This window comes from Zonotrichia leucophrys, chromosome 6, assembly GCF_028769735.1.
Source record: "Zonotrichia leucophrys gambelii isolate GWCS_2022_RI chromosome 6, RI_Zleu_2.0, whole genome shotgun sequence".
Taxonomy (NCBI): Eukaryota; Metazoa; Chordata; class Aves; order Passeriformes; family Passerellidae; genus Zonotrichia; species Zonotrichia leucophrys.
Window position 1 is genome coordinate 12595278 of NC_088176.1, and position 16490 is coordinate 12611767.

Genomic DNA, 16490 nt, shown 5'->3' on the forward strand with positions numbered 1-16490 from the left:
TCACCCAAGGCAAAAATACTGGCAGGGATGGTGAAATCTAGTCTGAGAAGGCTCTGCAGCACAGGAGCCAGACTCCAGCAGCATTCCAACAGGAATGTGGCAGGCCCATGTCAGCTCTCAGCTTGCCTGCTCCTATCAGCTGGTGAAAAGCACACTCAGGGAAACAAGTGCTTCCCGTGCACTCCAAGTGCTCCAGATAAGTGACTTACTAAAAACAAGACACAGTATTTATAGCTGGTCCTGGATGTGAACAGCTCACTAGTCTCCAGCAGAGCAGTGTAGAACTGAGCACACCAGCTCCTCATGCTCTCTTGCTTGCTTCTCAAGACGGCCTTTGGATACCTTCCCAACCAGATACAAACACACACCACAGCCAAGGCTGCTTCATCAAAAGCTGGAGCAGCAGCTCAGGAGAAGGAATGCACTTGAAGGCCGAATGCAGCACATATGGGCTGGCAAAGGGATGATGTTCCAAACTCTGGCAGAGAGGAAAATAAGATAACCTCTGAGGAGGATGATGGTCAAACCACATCCAGCTAGGCCACTGGCATGTATGCTTAGGTTCCTGGTTTCAGAAATTCTGTGCTGGGACTGGCACCTCAGCCTACACTGAAGTACCCCTCACCCACCCAGGCACTTGCAGCTCACACTGATTAAAATGCCCTAAATAAACTGCACTCTGTGCCACCTCTGTGGCTAAATACAGACCAGTGGCAAACTGCAGGCACCTGCATTTAAATGCCATGCCTCAACTCTGCATTTCTTGCCAAGGGTGCTGGGGTGAGCAGAGCACCTCATGCTACATGGGAAGTAAGCAGACACAGGGATTGTTGGGAAGAGCAAAGTTTCAGGGAAGTTTGTTTCAGCCAGGTGCAGGTGTGCAGGTGAGCATTCTGGAGCAGAGGTGTGGATGCAGGCACACGAGAGGGGGCCATGTGCCCAGAAGCACAGACTCTGCACCTATCCCAGCTGACATCCAGCTTCATCCAAACATAGTTCTGAGCCCCAGGGGCTGGAGGGGGGAGAACACTTCACTCCCTCAGTGCTGGTTGAGATTTCCTCAAGCCTTCAGCTCCCCTTCATTTCAGCAAGTGACTCAGCTGGTCCTGAAGGTTTGACGAGCGCTCCACGCTGGGCACCAAGCAAGAGGAGATTCATGGTGAGATCTGCTCCCAGACTGTGCCTGTGCCCAAGGCAGCAGAGCAGCTCTAGAGCTGACACTACAGCAAAGAGAAACCCTGGGGTCCCCTGACCCCCCTCTGTGTCCCCACAAAGGAAACCTCACTTCATGCACCCTGCTGTACACAGCTCTGCTCCCACCACCCTCATCTCCTCTCACAAGCAACCTCACATGCTCTATCACATCAGTGGGCAGGAAGGAATCAAAGGAAGCTTGGGTATGAATCCCATCTCTTCACTCAAATTCCCATCTCTTCACAATACTGAAGTGCTATCCTGCTTGGCCAGCATCTGCCTCAAAGGCAGATGCAAAAATCTTTCCATTCTGCTTTCCCCCATCCAACTCCATCACCTTTCCCCTTTCTACCCTCACAGCATGTCCCCCAGGTCCTCCCAGAACTCACTTCTTTTGAATTGCTTCTTGCCTGGAGGAGAAAAGGAAAGAAAAGAGCATTAGAAAAACAAAATCTCAGTCATGATTTATGTTATGTCAAACAAGGGCTCAAGAGGCCAAAATTCCAGGGTGTTTCTGGATTAAGTTCTGGGGGACAGAAGCAGCACTGGCTTCTCCTTCTTAGTCTCAGGTGCATCATACACACGCATGGGAGATACAGTGCATGGCAAACAGGAGACAAAAATTTCAGCTCCCACCCCAAAACAGCCTGAAGAGGGCTGGAAAATTCCAGCTCCAAGGCCTGCTCAGCTTTGAAGAACTGTAAAAGAGGGATCAGTCTGAGCTGGCAGCTTCATGCAAAGTCTTAAAGGAGAACAGAGAAGGACTGAGGGATCCACTCCGCCCCCAAGAGAGAACACCTACTTACTGGTGTTCCCTACTTACTGGTACTGTAGATGAGTAGTTATTATTGCCATTTTTCTTAAACTCTGTGGAGAACAAAACAAAGAATGAATGCCTACAGAGATCACAGTGCAGCTGTCTTAATGCCCTGGGGGTTCCTCCAGCACAGCCACCACTGTATTGCTGTACTGCCTCCAAAACACCCTCACCGGTATCTGTCAGCAGTGGCACACTTCCTTCTCCTTTCCCAGGGACAGGCAGAGACACAAGTGCTTTATTTCAGCCCACAGTTCCTCAAGCTTTCTGTCAGAGAGGGCACAGCTTGAGGGCTGGCAGGCCTGCAGGACACCAGGAGTCCAGCAGCACGGGTCTGAGGAAGCACTAAGTTATTCTGGCCACCAGCCCTGCTGCCTGAAGTAATGTATCTGACTCCAGGGCTCCGGGAGCAATTGTAGCACGGCTGCAAACCGTTCCTACCACCCTCCTCTCCTCCCGTCCCCAGAAACGCTGCTGCTCCAGCACAACAACACAGCTTACATCTTCCGAGTGCAAGATGGCATCTTCTTGCATCACCATGTTTCTGGCAGCTTGACCCAGCAGCTACAAGGCAAACGTACAGAGCAGGCTGAGACGCTGCAGTTTTGCGTTTCCCGAGGCCCCCGTGACGGCTGGCAGGGTGACACTCGGGGTGCCACCGCGGTGCCATGACAGCACATCCGTCGGGAGCGCCTGAGGCACCGCTCCCACCAGTCCCCGGGACAGCTGGCGGTCACCCTCACGCCTGCCACCGCCGGAGTCCCGAGGCGCTGCCCAGCCGCGCCCGCGCTCCGCTCCTGCTGTCCCCGTCCCTGCCCAGACACAAGGATGTGTCCCCTCCTCGGACTACAGCTCCCAGCGTGCATTGCGCCGCCCTCCCCGCTCCCAGCTCCGCTCCGGCCCTGTAATCGGCCGCCCGCCGGCACCCGCCGCTCACCTCGGCGCTACGAGAGCCCTTCAGCACCTGCTTAGTGAGAGCGATCACGTCGGTGCCGCAGCTCGTCACCTTCTCGGTCAGGAGCCCCTTCACCGAGTGGCCAAAGCGCGCCTGGGCATCCGCCGCGCCCCCCGCCGCCATCTTACCCCGCCCGCGCCCGTCCCGCCTTTCCCCGGGAGCCGCTACGGCGAGCGCCGGGGGCCTGAAGGCTCGGGAAGGCGCAGAGTCCGCGGTGGTCGGGGATGCTGCAGGGAGGGGCTTCAATTCCCAAAGGAGTCCCCCAGCACACCTCATCGCCTCGGCACGGACACCCACAGGCTGCCCAGCACTGACAAGCACAGGCCAGCTCTGATCAGCCTTTCTCAGCCCTGGCCGGTACTTGCCTGTACTGACCAGGATTCACCAATGGTACCAGGGGCTGACCGGCGCTCACCAGCATTGCCAAGCGCTGCCCAGCAGTGTCCAGTGCTACCTGCGTCTCCCCAGCACTGACAAGAACTGATGATGAGGGATGCTCCGCGCTTAATATTGCTCAATATTTCCAGGGCTGCCCATTCCCTCCCGGATCTGTCGAGGCGCTCCCTGGCTGGGGATGGATTCCAGTGCCCCGCCAGACCCCCCAGCTGTGCTCACAGCACCCACTACAGACCTCGAGCTGTCCCCACACCCCCGGCCCACCACAGGGCCCTGGGGATGGAACCCCAAGGACGGATCCGACCCTGGGCATCCCCTGGCCCCCAGTGCTGGAAGAAGGTCCCCCAGGGCGGCCGTGGCCCCGCTGCCCTCGCCCCCCGCCATGCGCCCACAGCTGCAGAGCTGGCCACGGGCCCAGCGCTCGGTTCCCCCCTCCTCGTCCCCCCGATAAGGAGCCGAGCCCGCCTCAGAGTCAAGGAGACGACCCCGCCGCCGCTATAAGGGCCCCCCGCGCGCCGCAGCCCCGCAGCCGGCCCCGCCATGGCGCTGCTGGGCGCCCTGCTGCTGGCCCTGGCCCTGCTCTGCACCTGGCGGCTGGCGCGACGGAGGGACACCCTGCCGATGGCCACGGCCACGGGGCTGGGGCGCCCACGGAGCCTGCCGGCCCTGCCGCTGGTGGGGAGCCTGCTGCAGCTGGCCGGGCACCCCCAGCTCCACCTGCGGCTGTGGCGCCTGCAGGGCCAGTACGGCAGCCTGTACGCCCTCTGGATGGGCTCCCACTACGTGGTGGTGGTGAACAGCTATCGGCACGCCAGGGAGGTGCTGCTCAAGAAGGGCAAAGACTTCGCCGGACGGCCCCGCACCGTGAGTGGGCAGCAGCTCTTGGGGACCCCTTCCCACTGTAGCGTGGCGTGAGGAGGGGGACGCTCCCAAGGCACGCAGCGGGGTCCGTGTCCCCTCCCCATCCTGCCTGCAGCAAGCCGGGGCAGGGCGGCCCCTCCGTACCCTGCTCCCCAGGTACTCTCCAGGGTTCCAGCCCTGTCATCCTCCGTCCCAAGGGTGCCTGTTTTCCCTGCAGCTGGCTGCATCCCTGGGCACGGGGATATGGGTTCAGGTAATACCTGTACCCCATAAGTTCCCTGGGCATCCTAGAGCCCCTAGTCTTCACATCTGTCCCCAGATCTCTTCATCAGTCCTTGACAGGGACAAAGCAAACCTCATGTTCTGTGCTGTGCCTCCCTGCATTAACCTCTAGCCCCCCAGGACCATTTCTGGGATGGGGTGAGATGATCGTCCCTCCCTCGCGGGGCTGCCCTGCAGCGGGATGACCCTGGGACTGCCTGTCCCTCAGGTGACCACGGACCTGCTGTCCCGGGGGGGCAAGGACATCGCCTTCGCCAGCTACGGGCCCCTGTGGAAGTTCCAGCGCAAGCTGGTGCACACCGCCCTCTCCATGTTCGGGGAGGGCTCGCTCGCCCTCGAGAGGATCAGTAAGTGCCTCCCCCTGCCCCAGGCTCCCTCCCAGCTCTGGCTCCCTCCCACGCTGTACTTTTTCTTCGTAAGTGCCCCGATTCCCTGGGAACGAAGGAAAGACAGTGGCTCAGCCTGTGTCCCCTGGTGTCCCCTCAGCCTGCCAGGCAGGCGCTCTGTCCCTCTCCTTATATCCCTTGTACTTTACCCACACATCTCCATGGGTTTTCTACCCTGAACTTTAGTTCCCCTCTCTCACAGATGGGGAGACTGAGGCATGGAGCCAGCTCCCCACTCTGCCCAGGAGGACATCCTTGCACATCTCCATTCTCTCTGATCCTCCCCAGCACCCAGCATTGTCCCTTCTGCCCATCCCGGCCCCTCAGGGCCCAACCCTGTCTGGGGGTGCCCTCTGCAGGCTGCACACGCTGTAGGAGCAGAGGACCCCTCCTTCCGGCCCCCCGCTGCCCCTTTCCCCCCCTTGGCTTAATCACCACTCCCTCATCACCCCTGGCGTGGCTCTGCTCCCCCCCAGTCTGCCGGGAGGCCGCGTCCCTGTGCGAGACACTGAGCGCTGCGCAGGACACGGCCCTGGACATGGCCCCCGAGCTCACACGGGCCGTCACCAACGTGGTCTGCTCCCTCTGCTTCAACTCCTCGTACCGCCGGGGGGACCCCGAGTTCGAGGCCATGCTGGAGTACAGCCAGGGTATCGTGGACACCGTGGCCAAGGAGAGCTTGGTGGACATCTTCCCCTGGCTCCAGGTGAGCAGGAACATGGGCACTGCCCATTTCTCTCACCTCAGATGAGAGGAAGAAGCTGGGATGTGTCCTGTAGGAGCCCCCCTGAGTTAGGAGCATCCCCGTCCTGGTGACCCACAAGAGCCAGTGGGCATAGGGTGACTGCCTGGGGGCTTGCAAGGGCTGGGCTGAGCTGCAGACTGTTGTAATGTGCTTTTCTCCCCTCAGATATTTCCCAACAAGGACCTGACCCTGCTGAAGAAATGTCTCCAGGTCCGGGACCAGCTGCTCCAGCAGAAATTCACTGAACACAAGGTGCCAGCAGGGCCAGGATAGGGAGATGCTGGAGCTGGGGCAGTGGGCACTGTGCCCAGGACAGCCTGGCTCATGCATGTCCCTCGGCAGGAAGCTTTCTGTGGAGACACTGTGAAGGACCTCATGGATGCCCTCCTGCAAGTGAGGCTCAGTGCTGAGAACAGCAGCCCTCTGGAGCCAGGGCTGGAGCTGACTGACGACCACCTCCTCATGACAGTGGGGGACATCTTTGGGGCCGGTGTGGAGACCACCACAACTGTGCTCAAATGGGCTGTGCTCTACCTGCTCCACTACCCTGAGGTAGGGTCTGCACTCCACAGCCAGGGCTTGGGTTCCTTCCAGCACCAGGGACACCATGGGGAGTTTTGGGGAAGGCAGGTGCCAGAAGAGAAGTCAGGCTCTGCAGATAAGCACGATCAGGCTGTGGGCACTTCTGCCCCACACAAGCTGACAGGACATGCTGATGATGCTGGGTGCACAGGGCATCTTGCTCCCTGGGCTCCCACAATGGTCTTTGCTTTCCTCCCAGATCCAGAGGAAGATCCAGGAGGAAATGGACCACAAGATCGGCCTGGTGCGTCACCCCCACCTCAGCGACCGCCCGCTGCTGCCCTACCTGGAGGCCACCATCAGTGAGGTGCTGCGCATCCGGCCCGTGTCCCCCCTGCTCATCCCACACGTGTCCCTTGCTGACACCAGGTGAGACCCCCCTGGATGGGGCACATCCAGCTCATGGGCAGAGACTGGGCAGGGAGCCACTGCCTCACTCTGTGTCTGCTTTGCAGCATTGGGGAATACTCCATCCCCAAGGGAGCCAGGGTCATCATCAACCTCTGGTCTGTGCACCACGACGAGAAGGAGTGGGACAAGCCTGAGGAGTTCAATCCTGGTGGGTTGTGTGATCCTCATCCCCTCCTGGGCCAGGGGATGGCCGGGTGGGTGCAGCAGGAGAGGAGGAGCCCTGGGGGAGGCTTGGTGCTGGGAGGTTGGATCCTGCTCCTGCTCCTGCCCGCCTGGGGCATTCACACCTCTTGCTCCTGCAGCTCCCAGGAGGGACACACATGGTGAACTCGGGCAGGTCTCAGGCAGAAGGGTCAGCCTGCTGATGCCAGTGGTGCCCCTTTCCCTTGCAGGCCGCTTCCTGGATGAGCAGGGCCAGCACATCCATTCACCCTCACCCAGCTACCTCCCCTTCGGAGCTGGGATCCGTGTCTGCCTGGGAAAAGTCCTGGCCAAGATGGAGCTCTTCCTCTTCCTGGCCTGGGTGCTGCAGAGGTTCACACTGGAGTGCCCTGAGGACCAGCCCCTGCCCTCGCTGGAGGGCAAGTTTGGTGTCGTGCTGCAGGTGCAGAAGTTTCAGGTGAAGGCCAGGCTGAGGGAGGCCTGGAGAGCGGCCTCATGATGAGGAGGAGCCCTGGATCCCAGGCAGGGGGGGTGGGACCACAGAGGCTGCCCCATGGATGGGGGGTTATCCTGATAAAGCTATTCCCAACACAGCATGGCTCCGGCTATTTTTTGGGCAGGAGATGGAGGACAGGGTTAAATTTGAGATGTGTGGTGGCCCCACAACTTGCTGGGAGCACTGGGCTCAGCTGGGAGGCTGTGGCCTCTCTGCAGCAGCGTGGCAGCTCCTGCCTGCTCACTATCCTGGGCACTCACTGCCTGGCTGGATTTTGGCCATGGCTCCAGCAGCAGCAGCAGCAGCAGCAGCACAACCTTCCTGTAACGCAAGGGGCCGTGTTTGCTTTGCTTTTGCCAAAAACTACTGTGCCATGGAGGGCAGCGTGCAATTAGGTTTCTGGTTCTCTATTACTTGACCTCTTAATATTTAACTAAATAGCTGCACAGCCATGGCTCAGGGCCCCTGGAGGGAAAGCAGCCAAGGCAGAGGGGAAAGCCCCACAGAGCCCCAGCACAATGTGACACCCCAGCCCTGCACACCCCCTCATTTTCCCCCTGCCCTCTCTCTTGCTAGCAGGCAGGAAAACAGACATCCCCACCACTGAATCTCCTGCTCAGTGTGTGTGAATTCTTTAAAATCCCCAGCACTTGGCTTTCATGCAGCCCCTTCAACACCAGCATCAGATGCCAAATGGGTCCTGTCAGGCTGTGGCACGAGGGTGATGAGGAAGGCAATGCATTTGCAGCCTGGCATAGCACTGGGAGCGTCCTCCCTCCTCCCAGTCCATTTTCCTGGGGGCTCAGGGTGGTAGGGAGGAGCTGGAGGAAGAACTGCCATGCACATACCTGTCCCAAGGGCAATCCTCAGGCTGATTTGAGCAGCTGACCCACCAGAAGCTGGTGCACAGAGTCTCTGATGGCTTCTAAGGGCTGAGCCCCACATACCCTCCTGCTTTCCTGCCTGTTTCCATCACACCAGGGATGCCACTACTGGTGTGTAGTGCAATCCCTCTACTTCTGCTACACTGTATGGGTGAAGGGGGACGGGGCTCAAAACAGGCTTTGGGAAAAAACTTGGCCAAACCTGATGCCCAGGGCTTCTCTGGGGATTGGCACCTCCATGCCAGCCTTGTCCTTCCCCTGCCCCAAATCCTGTCACTGGCAGCACACACTGGCAGGCAGGCTCTACTCCAGTCTCTTGAAACATTGTGATGCCTCCAGGAGCATCAACAGGACCTCCAGCACATTTGTACCCCTTTGCCAAGGCATTTGATTTTGCTCTTGGTAAGGGAAAGGATTTTCTCCTTGCCAGAATCAACAAGGGGCTGACACCTTGCTGTTTGCCAATGCACCCACACAAGTGCTAAATGCACCTTGGGGCAGAAATGGGGACCTCTGAACCAGGGATGTTTCTAACCTGGAGAATGCCTCCAGCCACAGCCTCTTGCAATCCACCTTTCTCATTTGCCAGGGCTGGCATGTGCTGTCCTAGGCTGGGAGACCAGCACATGCTGCAAATCCCAGCAGCCCAAGCTGGGCCTTGCTGCACGGTGTCCTGCCCCCTACCCAGCCCACCTCCTCCCCACTGGGAGAAGATGCTGCTGGGGAAATTCAGAGCCCAGAACCAGCTGCCTGGCACTTTGTGAGCTGGTCAACAGCCCCCGGCACGGCTGCTCCCTGCTCTGGGAGTGGGCAGAGGCACTGCTGCATCACCCGGCTGGTATTTCTATCCTGACAGCTGCTCCGGGGCTGTGCTGCGGCACCCAAACCCCTGGCTCCACCAGAGAGCTTCACCTGGGCCACTGGCTCCAGCTCCCTGAGGCAAAGGGGGTCTGCAAGGGAGGAACTGGTGACAATGGAAAGAACTGGTGACAATGGAAAGGATGAAGGTTTTTCATTTCCACACTGTTACTTGGGTACACCATGAAACAGATGTGCAGGTTGCTGAGGGCACTGGGCAGAGCAAGCCCGAGCCTTTCCATTGCACAAACTCATTTTGGGGGACACAGCCACCCTCAAAGCACTTGGCTGACCCAGCTGTGTCACAGGGCTCAGCTCAGAAGCCCTCTAAGTTTGAGAGGGCTGTCTTTGCACCAGGCACCGGCTGGCCCTGCACTGTGCCGAGACTGACGGCCAGCCCAGAAGGAGCAGGAGACGCTTGGAATACCTGCGGGCTCTGCACCGGGCGTGGGGCCAGGAGAGCTGAGTAAGCACAGACCTCAGGACACAGCTGTTTGCCGGTCGAAAACAAACGGAGAAAGGAGCCGGCAGCCTGTGACCCCCCCGGCACAGAGACTGCAGCGCTTGCACCACCGTCGCGACGGCCCCGCAGCGGGCACCCGTCCCATCTGATAAAAACAGATCTGTGCTGCAAGGATGGGGGGAACCAGCTCTGACCAAGAGGCAACTCATCCTGGCCTTCCCAGGCTGCCCACTGTGGGATGCTGTGGGGCTTGCCTGAGCCAGGGGCTCCCTGTCTGCCCCCTCCCGGCCTGGCTTTTCCTATATAAACTAAAGAAAAAAAAAAAAAAGAAAACAGCAGCAAAAGCCTCCCTGGGATGTGATGCACAGGTGGTGATGGGGCACACGAAGCAGCAGCCTTTGGGGAGAATCACTCACTCAGGACAGCAAAGGTGTTTATTCACTAGAGCTGTGCCCCAGCTCTGTGCCAAGCTCTGCCTGGAGCAGGTCAGGCTGGGATGAGCCCAGCCAGGGCATGCAGAGAACCAGAGGAGATACAGCTGGGGAGCCCTGGCTGTGCACAGCAGAACTCAGAACCACTGACTCACATCCCTGAGCAGTGAGGGGTGCCCAGGGAGCCCCAATCTCCCATCACTCGGCAGAGCGGCCTCATGCTGGCAGTGGAGCTGCTCATTCTGCTTCTCTCCAGGCTTCCTGCCCCAGGAAGCTTTTGATGACTGTAACACAGAGGCTTAACTGCACCTCTGCTTTCCTTAGCCTCCAGTTAGGCAGGCAAAGCTCTGAGAGCAGGCTGCCAGCAAGCATCAAGACACAATTCCCTCCTCCTCCATCTTCAGCCAACACCCATCCACAGGGTTGTACAAGCATGCAATGATATGTGGCAGGAAGATCACACCAGTGCTCCTAGTTAATGAGTTTGCATCACTGCAGAGGTGAAAAGTCCCTTGGGAACACCAAGGAGATGCTGCAGTACCCACTGATCCCAGGAGCCCCCCTTTTGCCCAGGGGACACTCGCTGAGCCACCACACTGTGCTCTTCACCTGTCCCCAGGCAACATAACCCCAGCCCACCAGGACACCTGCTGGGTCCTTGCCCTCAGAGACAGCTTCAGTGGCCAAAAACTTTCCATGTAAGCAGCTCCACATGGCCACGGACTCCAGCAAAAACAGACTTCAAGGAGTACTGGCAGCCACACCTAGAGCACATTGTAAGCAGAACACTGAACACTGGATTGACACTAATTTGCTGTAAAAGCTGCTGCATTATTGCAACTCAGTTTGGAAAGATGCATTCATGACTCCCAAGAAAACACCCCTTATAGCTGGGAATGGGTGGGGTTTGGTATTCCAGTGCTGGAGATGCACATCTGCCCATGCCCTCACACTTTCAGCATTTTACACAGTGTGCATTTGGAGAAGAGCTCTCTGGGCCACACTGGCCTCCTACACAAGGATATATTGGGAGGGTTAAGCAGCTTTCTAAAGCTCCAAAGGTGGAGCTTTGGGAGTCCTCTGCCGCCTGAAGAGGCAGCAGCCAGGGTATATGCAAGGAGCTCACGTGCCCCATATCCTGCCCTGCACCACTCCTCCTCCCCATGCCAGCTGCCCCTTGGCTGCAGGTCTAAAATCCTAAAGCACTGAAAGCCATTAATAGTCCTGCTCCTCAGGCACTGGGGAGCTGAAGAGACATGGTTTGTGTCCCATTTATTTATTGTTTCTAGATGCCCAAAAAACCTCCAGGAGTCATAAGAGGCACACCACTGCTTCTTCCAGACTTTTTAAAATTAGACACACCAGCTTGGCTTACTGGTACTTACCTCCATGTCCAGAGGACTCCCCTGCCGTTAGTGGGATGGCAGGAAAGCAAATATGGAGATTCCTTATGCCACATAAATGCTGGCAAAGGGTTCCCCACTGGCACAGGACCATCCCCAGGCCTTACAGCAGTAAACCCCATTCCTTACAGACTGATGTGATTTTTTTAAGCTTCCTCTGTGGTGGAAGGAACATAAACCAGGTGCCAATATGTACAGAATTCCTGGGGCTGGCACTGGGGATCTTTGATTATCTTCTCAAAAGATACATGTGGTCAGTGAACACAACTGCAAGTGACCAGCCCCCAGGCAGCCAGGCTCTGGGGCACGTGCAGCCTCTCTGTCACCACTCATCCAAGTCTCCAGGCTCCAGACATCCAGGAATGAGGTCTCTTGAATCCAAATCAAAGTCCTTCAGTTTTAAGAGCACCCTAAGAACCAAACAGAAGAGCTGTCCTTATCTGCTGTTCTGAGGAAAGAGAAAGGCTGTGATGGGCAGAGGAGTGAGATTCTTCCAAACCTTGTAAGGTAAGAGTGCTCTCCTCAAATGTGCAGGTAAAATGCCTGCATAAGCACCACTTCCCTTGCATTGCAGCCAGCCAGTGCCAACACACCTCCAGGTAAAATAACAAAACAAATCCACAAACTAAAGATCGTGTTCTTAGCTCACAAAATGATACACATACACATGGACAAGTTATCAGAAAAGGCATTATATTTTGGTTTCCACCTTAGTTAAAACTGATTTTGGTTTTCAATCAATCAGATCTGAGTATGTCCAAGTTCAGGTTTCAATGTTTTTTCCCCATAACAGTAATGATCTGGACGACCATAATTATAAAAGGGACGGGGAGAAATCCCAAGAACAAGTTACATAGTCTGAACGGTGCTCTCTTCCACATGAGCACTCTAGGGAATGTTAGTTTCAGTTCTTCCTTTTTTTTTCTTTTTTTTTCTTCCTTCAGGTTGTTACTAACAAAAATCTCTACTGTTTATTAAAGCAAAGCTACAGTAAATTTTCTTGCAGTCTTACAGCAGGTTTTCATATTACCAGTAGGACTCGCATGCATGGATTGCAGTCACACACACACGCTCACAGACATTATACAGTAGCCAGTTGCCACCATAAAAAAAACCGAAAAGAAAGAAAACAGACATTCATTTCTTTAAGTGGTCATCATTAGAATCGCACCAAATTTTTGGATTAAAAAAAATACTGCACAGGTCTTCCACATCTACAAGGTAAATCATCCCTTTCACAATGGACGGAGCTCTCGTCTCCATTTGTTCAACATGCATCGCTAAAGCTTGAAGGCACGCTGGCCAAGGAGAGCCCTGTTCTTTTGTCATCTGAACTCCAGTGTGCTGCTAGCGGGGTGCAAAAAAAGGACAAAAATAAAGCCAAGCCCTTTTGCAGCACACCGGGAAAAGGTCATTCGGAGACCACAGTACTTGGAAGGCAGCCCAGCTGCCTGGATTCTACTGCTAACTGTGCTCTTGGAGGCATTGAAGGAACACACTTGTGTTAAAAATGACACATAAAGGCAAATTTCTGCAAACCCTTTCTTTTCAAACTGCCTAAGGCAGACTAACACTCCTTCTAGAAGAAACTGGTCCTTCAGTCACCAGCCTCAAGTGGGAAACTTCCTACCTGCTGTATTAAACACTGAAGCACCAGAGGTTATAGGGCTGATGTGTTTGGGCATTCACCAGCTTAAGGGAAACTTAACATTAGGAAAGAAAAAAAAAAAGAAGGAAAAAAGATGAAAAGAAATCCCCAATGCCTCAAGAGCACTATATCAAACCAGAACTCTTGGGCTACTGACTGCCGGCACTGTCAGAAGCTGCTTGCTTCTGGGAAGACACCTGGAGGTTGAAGCCTTATGGTGATCTGGTATCCTCCCAGGGTGAGATTTGCTGAGTTTTACTGATTGCAAGATAAAGCAGTGTTTCGGAAAACTAAAACCAACAAACTCATAATAACCATCACCAAAATCACCGTTGGAAAAATTCCATTCTTTAGAAGGTCTCATTGAGAAACATCAGTCCCTGCTCCACGAAGCAGGGCAGATACAATTAACAAAACCCAGAGTGACCCGTCCCCCACAAGCTGGGCCTTCGAGGTCTAGTCCCCATATTATATTGGAGGGGAGAAAAAAAAATAAACAAAAAAAAGAAGGTTGTATCACCTTTTCCTCCTGTTAAAGTTTTAATCCTCTTATTCCATTTTTATTTGATTTTTTCCCCCGATTCTCCCTTCCACTCTGCCACCTTAGCTGGGGGAGTTATTGGTACAAGAGTTTGGAGAGTCCTGCTCATTTATTGTGTTCAAGAGTACACACACCGGCTGCCGGGGCAGGTGGTGGTGGCTGTGCTCGCGGTGCTGCTCCTCCGTGGCACTGAAAAGCCCTTCCTCCTCGTCCCCGTGGGGACGGCCGCTGCAGCTGTCACAGAAGTCCAGGGGCCCGTCCAGAGCGTCATCGATGAGCCCGTCAAACTCCTTGAGGTCGTCGTCGTGGTGGCCCCGGTTGCACACGCAGACTTCTATGCCCGAGTCGCCGGTGAAACGGCGCTGCCTGCCCGGGGTCTTGTCCTTGGCGTCCGGAATGGCGCTGCTCTGCTCTAAGCTCTCAGAGCTGTAACCTTTCAGCAGTTCCTCCTTGCACTCTGTATCCTTATCAGGAGCGGCCCTCTCCACAAGCTCGGCTCCCATGCTGGTGCTGCCGGGCTCGACGCTTTGCATTTTGGCGACGGCTCTCTCGCCCAGCGCGGTGCTGGAGGGCTCGGGGTCCCCGCGGCCGGGCGCCCCGGTGCTGTCAGTACTGCTGATATTGCTGCTGGGTGCTGCAGAGCTGCTCTGTGCTGGCTGCAGGGCCCTGGGCGGGTCCGGGATTGTGCTACTGCTGCCTGCTGGGACACACTGCTGATGTAAGGCACTGTATGGGGGCGGGGGGGTCGGCGGTCGGTTCACCACTTCCTCATAGGGAGGTAGCAAATAGTTTGGCAAAAACCCTAGAAGTGGGAGGCAAGGAGGAGAAGTTATTTCAGGAGCAGTTTATCTCAGGAAACGAGTCACTAATACAGGTCAGTATGGCATTTATCACCTACCAGCACCTTCCCACTGAACAGCACAACAGGCTCTACAAAGGGGTGCCAGAACTTGTCTCAGGTGAGGTGTGTCATGTTTTAGAGAAGCAGCAAACACAGCAGAGGAGGGCACCATTACAGGACGAGATGGACACAACTGGGCAGCCTGATCTCCTGGCTCTCTATACTTACCAGGCAAACCTCCCTGGACCGTGTACCTCAATACAGCCCCATAAACCACACTGGGAATGGCCTGTGTTGGCTGGAGGGAACAACTCCCCAGCCCTCTCCAACACTGCCTTCTCAGCCACATTTCCACTTTCAAGAGCAAAGATTTCATCTCACAAAGCATTATGCAAATATTAAGAGACATGGGCAGTTAGAAGGAACTTGAAGATCCTGGCTTTTGCTTGCTGTTTTAATGCTGGATTCAATTCTTCTGGTGCAGTCAGAATAAATTGGCAGTACTGGCAAAAGAGTTTGGCTTATTGTACTTACAGCCTTTCAAACCCATGAAAAATTTTGTTTATTTCTTAAGAGGCAACAAAACAGTCTATATAGACAGAATGTACTTAAACACTGGAAACATTTAAGGGTAGCACTGCAATTTTCCATGTTCAATTGCATATCCCTGGGGCTGGGGAGGGAAAGGCTGCTGGGGATGATTTCTGAGGTGACTGCCAGAGTTTAACAAGAAAAGCAAGTTCATACATTCAATTCAACAGTCTGTCAGAGGAAACTCAGCTGTGGTACCTCCAGTCAGAAGGAGACTTGCTGCTCTAGCACAGCACAGCAGAACACAAGGAGAGCACAAAGTGATTGTACTTTCCCTGAGTTGTGGGCAACAGCTCCTCCATGCAAAGTCCTAGGGCTGCTCACCAGCATTGTGGCCTGGGAACCACAGCACAGGGGGGGAGCCAGCAGAGTCTCTGCTGAGACTCCCCTTTCTCCCAGTCTGTGTGACCAAATTTTGTGAAGCCACTTCCCACACCTCACTCCCACCAGCATCAAGTCCAGGCTGGAAAGGAGGAGTCCTGAATGAGGTTCATAAAGAACCTTTGCAGAAAAACACCCAGGGAATCTCTACACTCTCAGGGGTGGGTGTGAAGGTGCTGTAGTTGGTGTGGTTCAACTCCAGACTCAAGGGCTTTCAAATGCATCCAACACCATCTCCTCTCTGCACACAGTCAGGCAGCAAAGCCCCCAGAGCCTCTTGCTGAGCCCAATTGCTGCTCCCTCCCTGCACCTAACACAGGCCCCTGGCTGCTGCGCGCTGCCCGGGCCGGCAGCGCGAGTACGTACGGAAATAGAAGGGCAGGGCTGAGTAGTTGTGCGCCTCCCGGTAGGCGATCAGGTTGATCTCGTGCTGCCGCTGCTGCGCCTGCAGCCGGTGCTTGGTGCGGCGGTGATGGCAAACACAGCAGCAGCTCAGGATGATGATGATGGTCCACACCAGCCAAAACCCTGCAGCAGAGAGAGGAGAGTAAGTGTTAGCCATTGTGTGAGAGCTGCATCCAAATGCAGGAGACCCCAAGAAGCCAATGGAGAAGATCACCTGAAAGCCTGGATCTGAACCTGCACTGCTCTAAAGGCAGAAATGTGTGTAGGCCAGGAGGCTTCAACACTGCCTGTGTGGGACACTGTGACTCCAACAGCCTTGCCAGAAATGGATAACTCTCAACACACTTTGGAACAATGTATGTTCAATAGGTACAAGTCTGGAGAAGAATCAAATATGGAGGGCTCCCCCCTCCATTGCTTCTACCCTTTGGTTACCATTTCTTCTAGCCAAAAATGAACAGAGCTGTGAATAGCATTGAGCTTGCCTCCCACAGTCACTTTGGTTTGAAAATAACAATCAAGACACAAAAGACACTCTGCAGATTGACCACAGAAGAAGAGAAAAACCCCAAGCACTATGTTTTGCTTTTGTTTGCACTGCTCTTTAATTTCCAGCCCAAATCTTTCATTGTTATGTTTAACAAAAACATGCTCTTTTTTCATAAATGTCTCAAAATATTTTTAAAACTTATTTTTGTATTCAATGTCTTAAATTATCCAAAATTAAATTAAGCTAGCCTCCCTCTCTGAATCCTCA

General features: G+C 55.2%; 3 protein-coding genes across 6 annotated transcripts in view; 1 reads left to right on the forward strand and 2 right to left on the reverse strand.

The window, feature by feature from the left end:
• Positions 1 to 933: 933 nt before the first annotated feature.
• On the reverse strand, positions 934 to 3130 carry BORCS7 (BLOC-1 related complex subunit 7). Of its 2 annotated transcripts, XM_064716623.1 has the most exons (5): positions 2949 to 3107; positions 2513 to 2575; positions 2018 to 2061; positions 1584 to 1604; positions 934 to 1131 (listed from the first exon to the last, which is right to left on the reverse strand). In XM_064716623.1, the coding sequence occupies exons 1-5, from the start codon at positions 3087 to 3089 to the stop codon at positions 1080 to 1082; spliced, it is 321 nt and encodes a 106-aa protein (XP_064572693.1). In that variant the 5' UTR covers positions 3090 to 3107; the 3' UTR covers positions 934 to 1079. The 2 variants fall into 2 exon arrangements, with proteins under 2 accessions (XP_064572693.1, XP_064572694.1); XM_064716624.1 differs by lacking the exons at positions 934 to 1131; positions 1584 to 1604; positions 2018 to 2061 and having other exon boundaries at positions 2223 to 2575; positions 2949 to 3130.
• A 765-nt stretch (positions 3131 to 3895) lies between these two features.
• Positions 3896 to 7383, forward strand: LOC135449587 (steroid 17-alpha-hydroxylase/17,20 lyase). The gene is made up of 8 exons (XM_064716751.1): positions 3896 to 4226; positions 4714 to 4852; positions 5368 to 5597; positions 5802 to 5888; positions 5979 to 6188; positions 6418 to 6587; positions 6674 to 6777; positions 7022 to 7383. Exons 1-8 carry the CDS (start codon positions 3903 to 3905, stop codon positions 7288 to 7290), a joined length of 1533 nt encoding a protein of 510 aa, XP_064572821.1. The 5' UTR covers positions 3896 to 3902; the 3' UTR covers positions 7291 to 7383.
• A 4560-nt stretch (positions 7384 to 11943) lies between these two features.
• Positions 11944 to 16490, reverse strand: part of WBP1L (WW domain binding protein 1 like) — a 59087-nt gene continuing 54540 nt past the window's right edge. For all 3 annotated transcript variants that reach the window (XM_064717115.1, XM_064717118.1, XM_064717117.1), the window contains exons 3-4: positions 15695 to 15856; positions 11944 to 14317 (exon numbers count right to left, since the gene is read on the reverse strand). In XM_064717115.1, the coding sequence (XP_064573185.1) occupies positions 13578 to 14317; positions 15695 to 15856 (902 nt within the window). In that variant the 3' untranslated portion in view covers positions 11944 to 13577. The remainder of the gene's footprint in view (positions 14318 to 15694; positions 15857 to 16490) is intronic.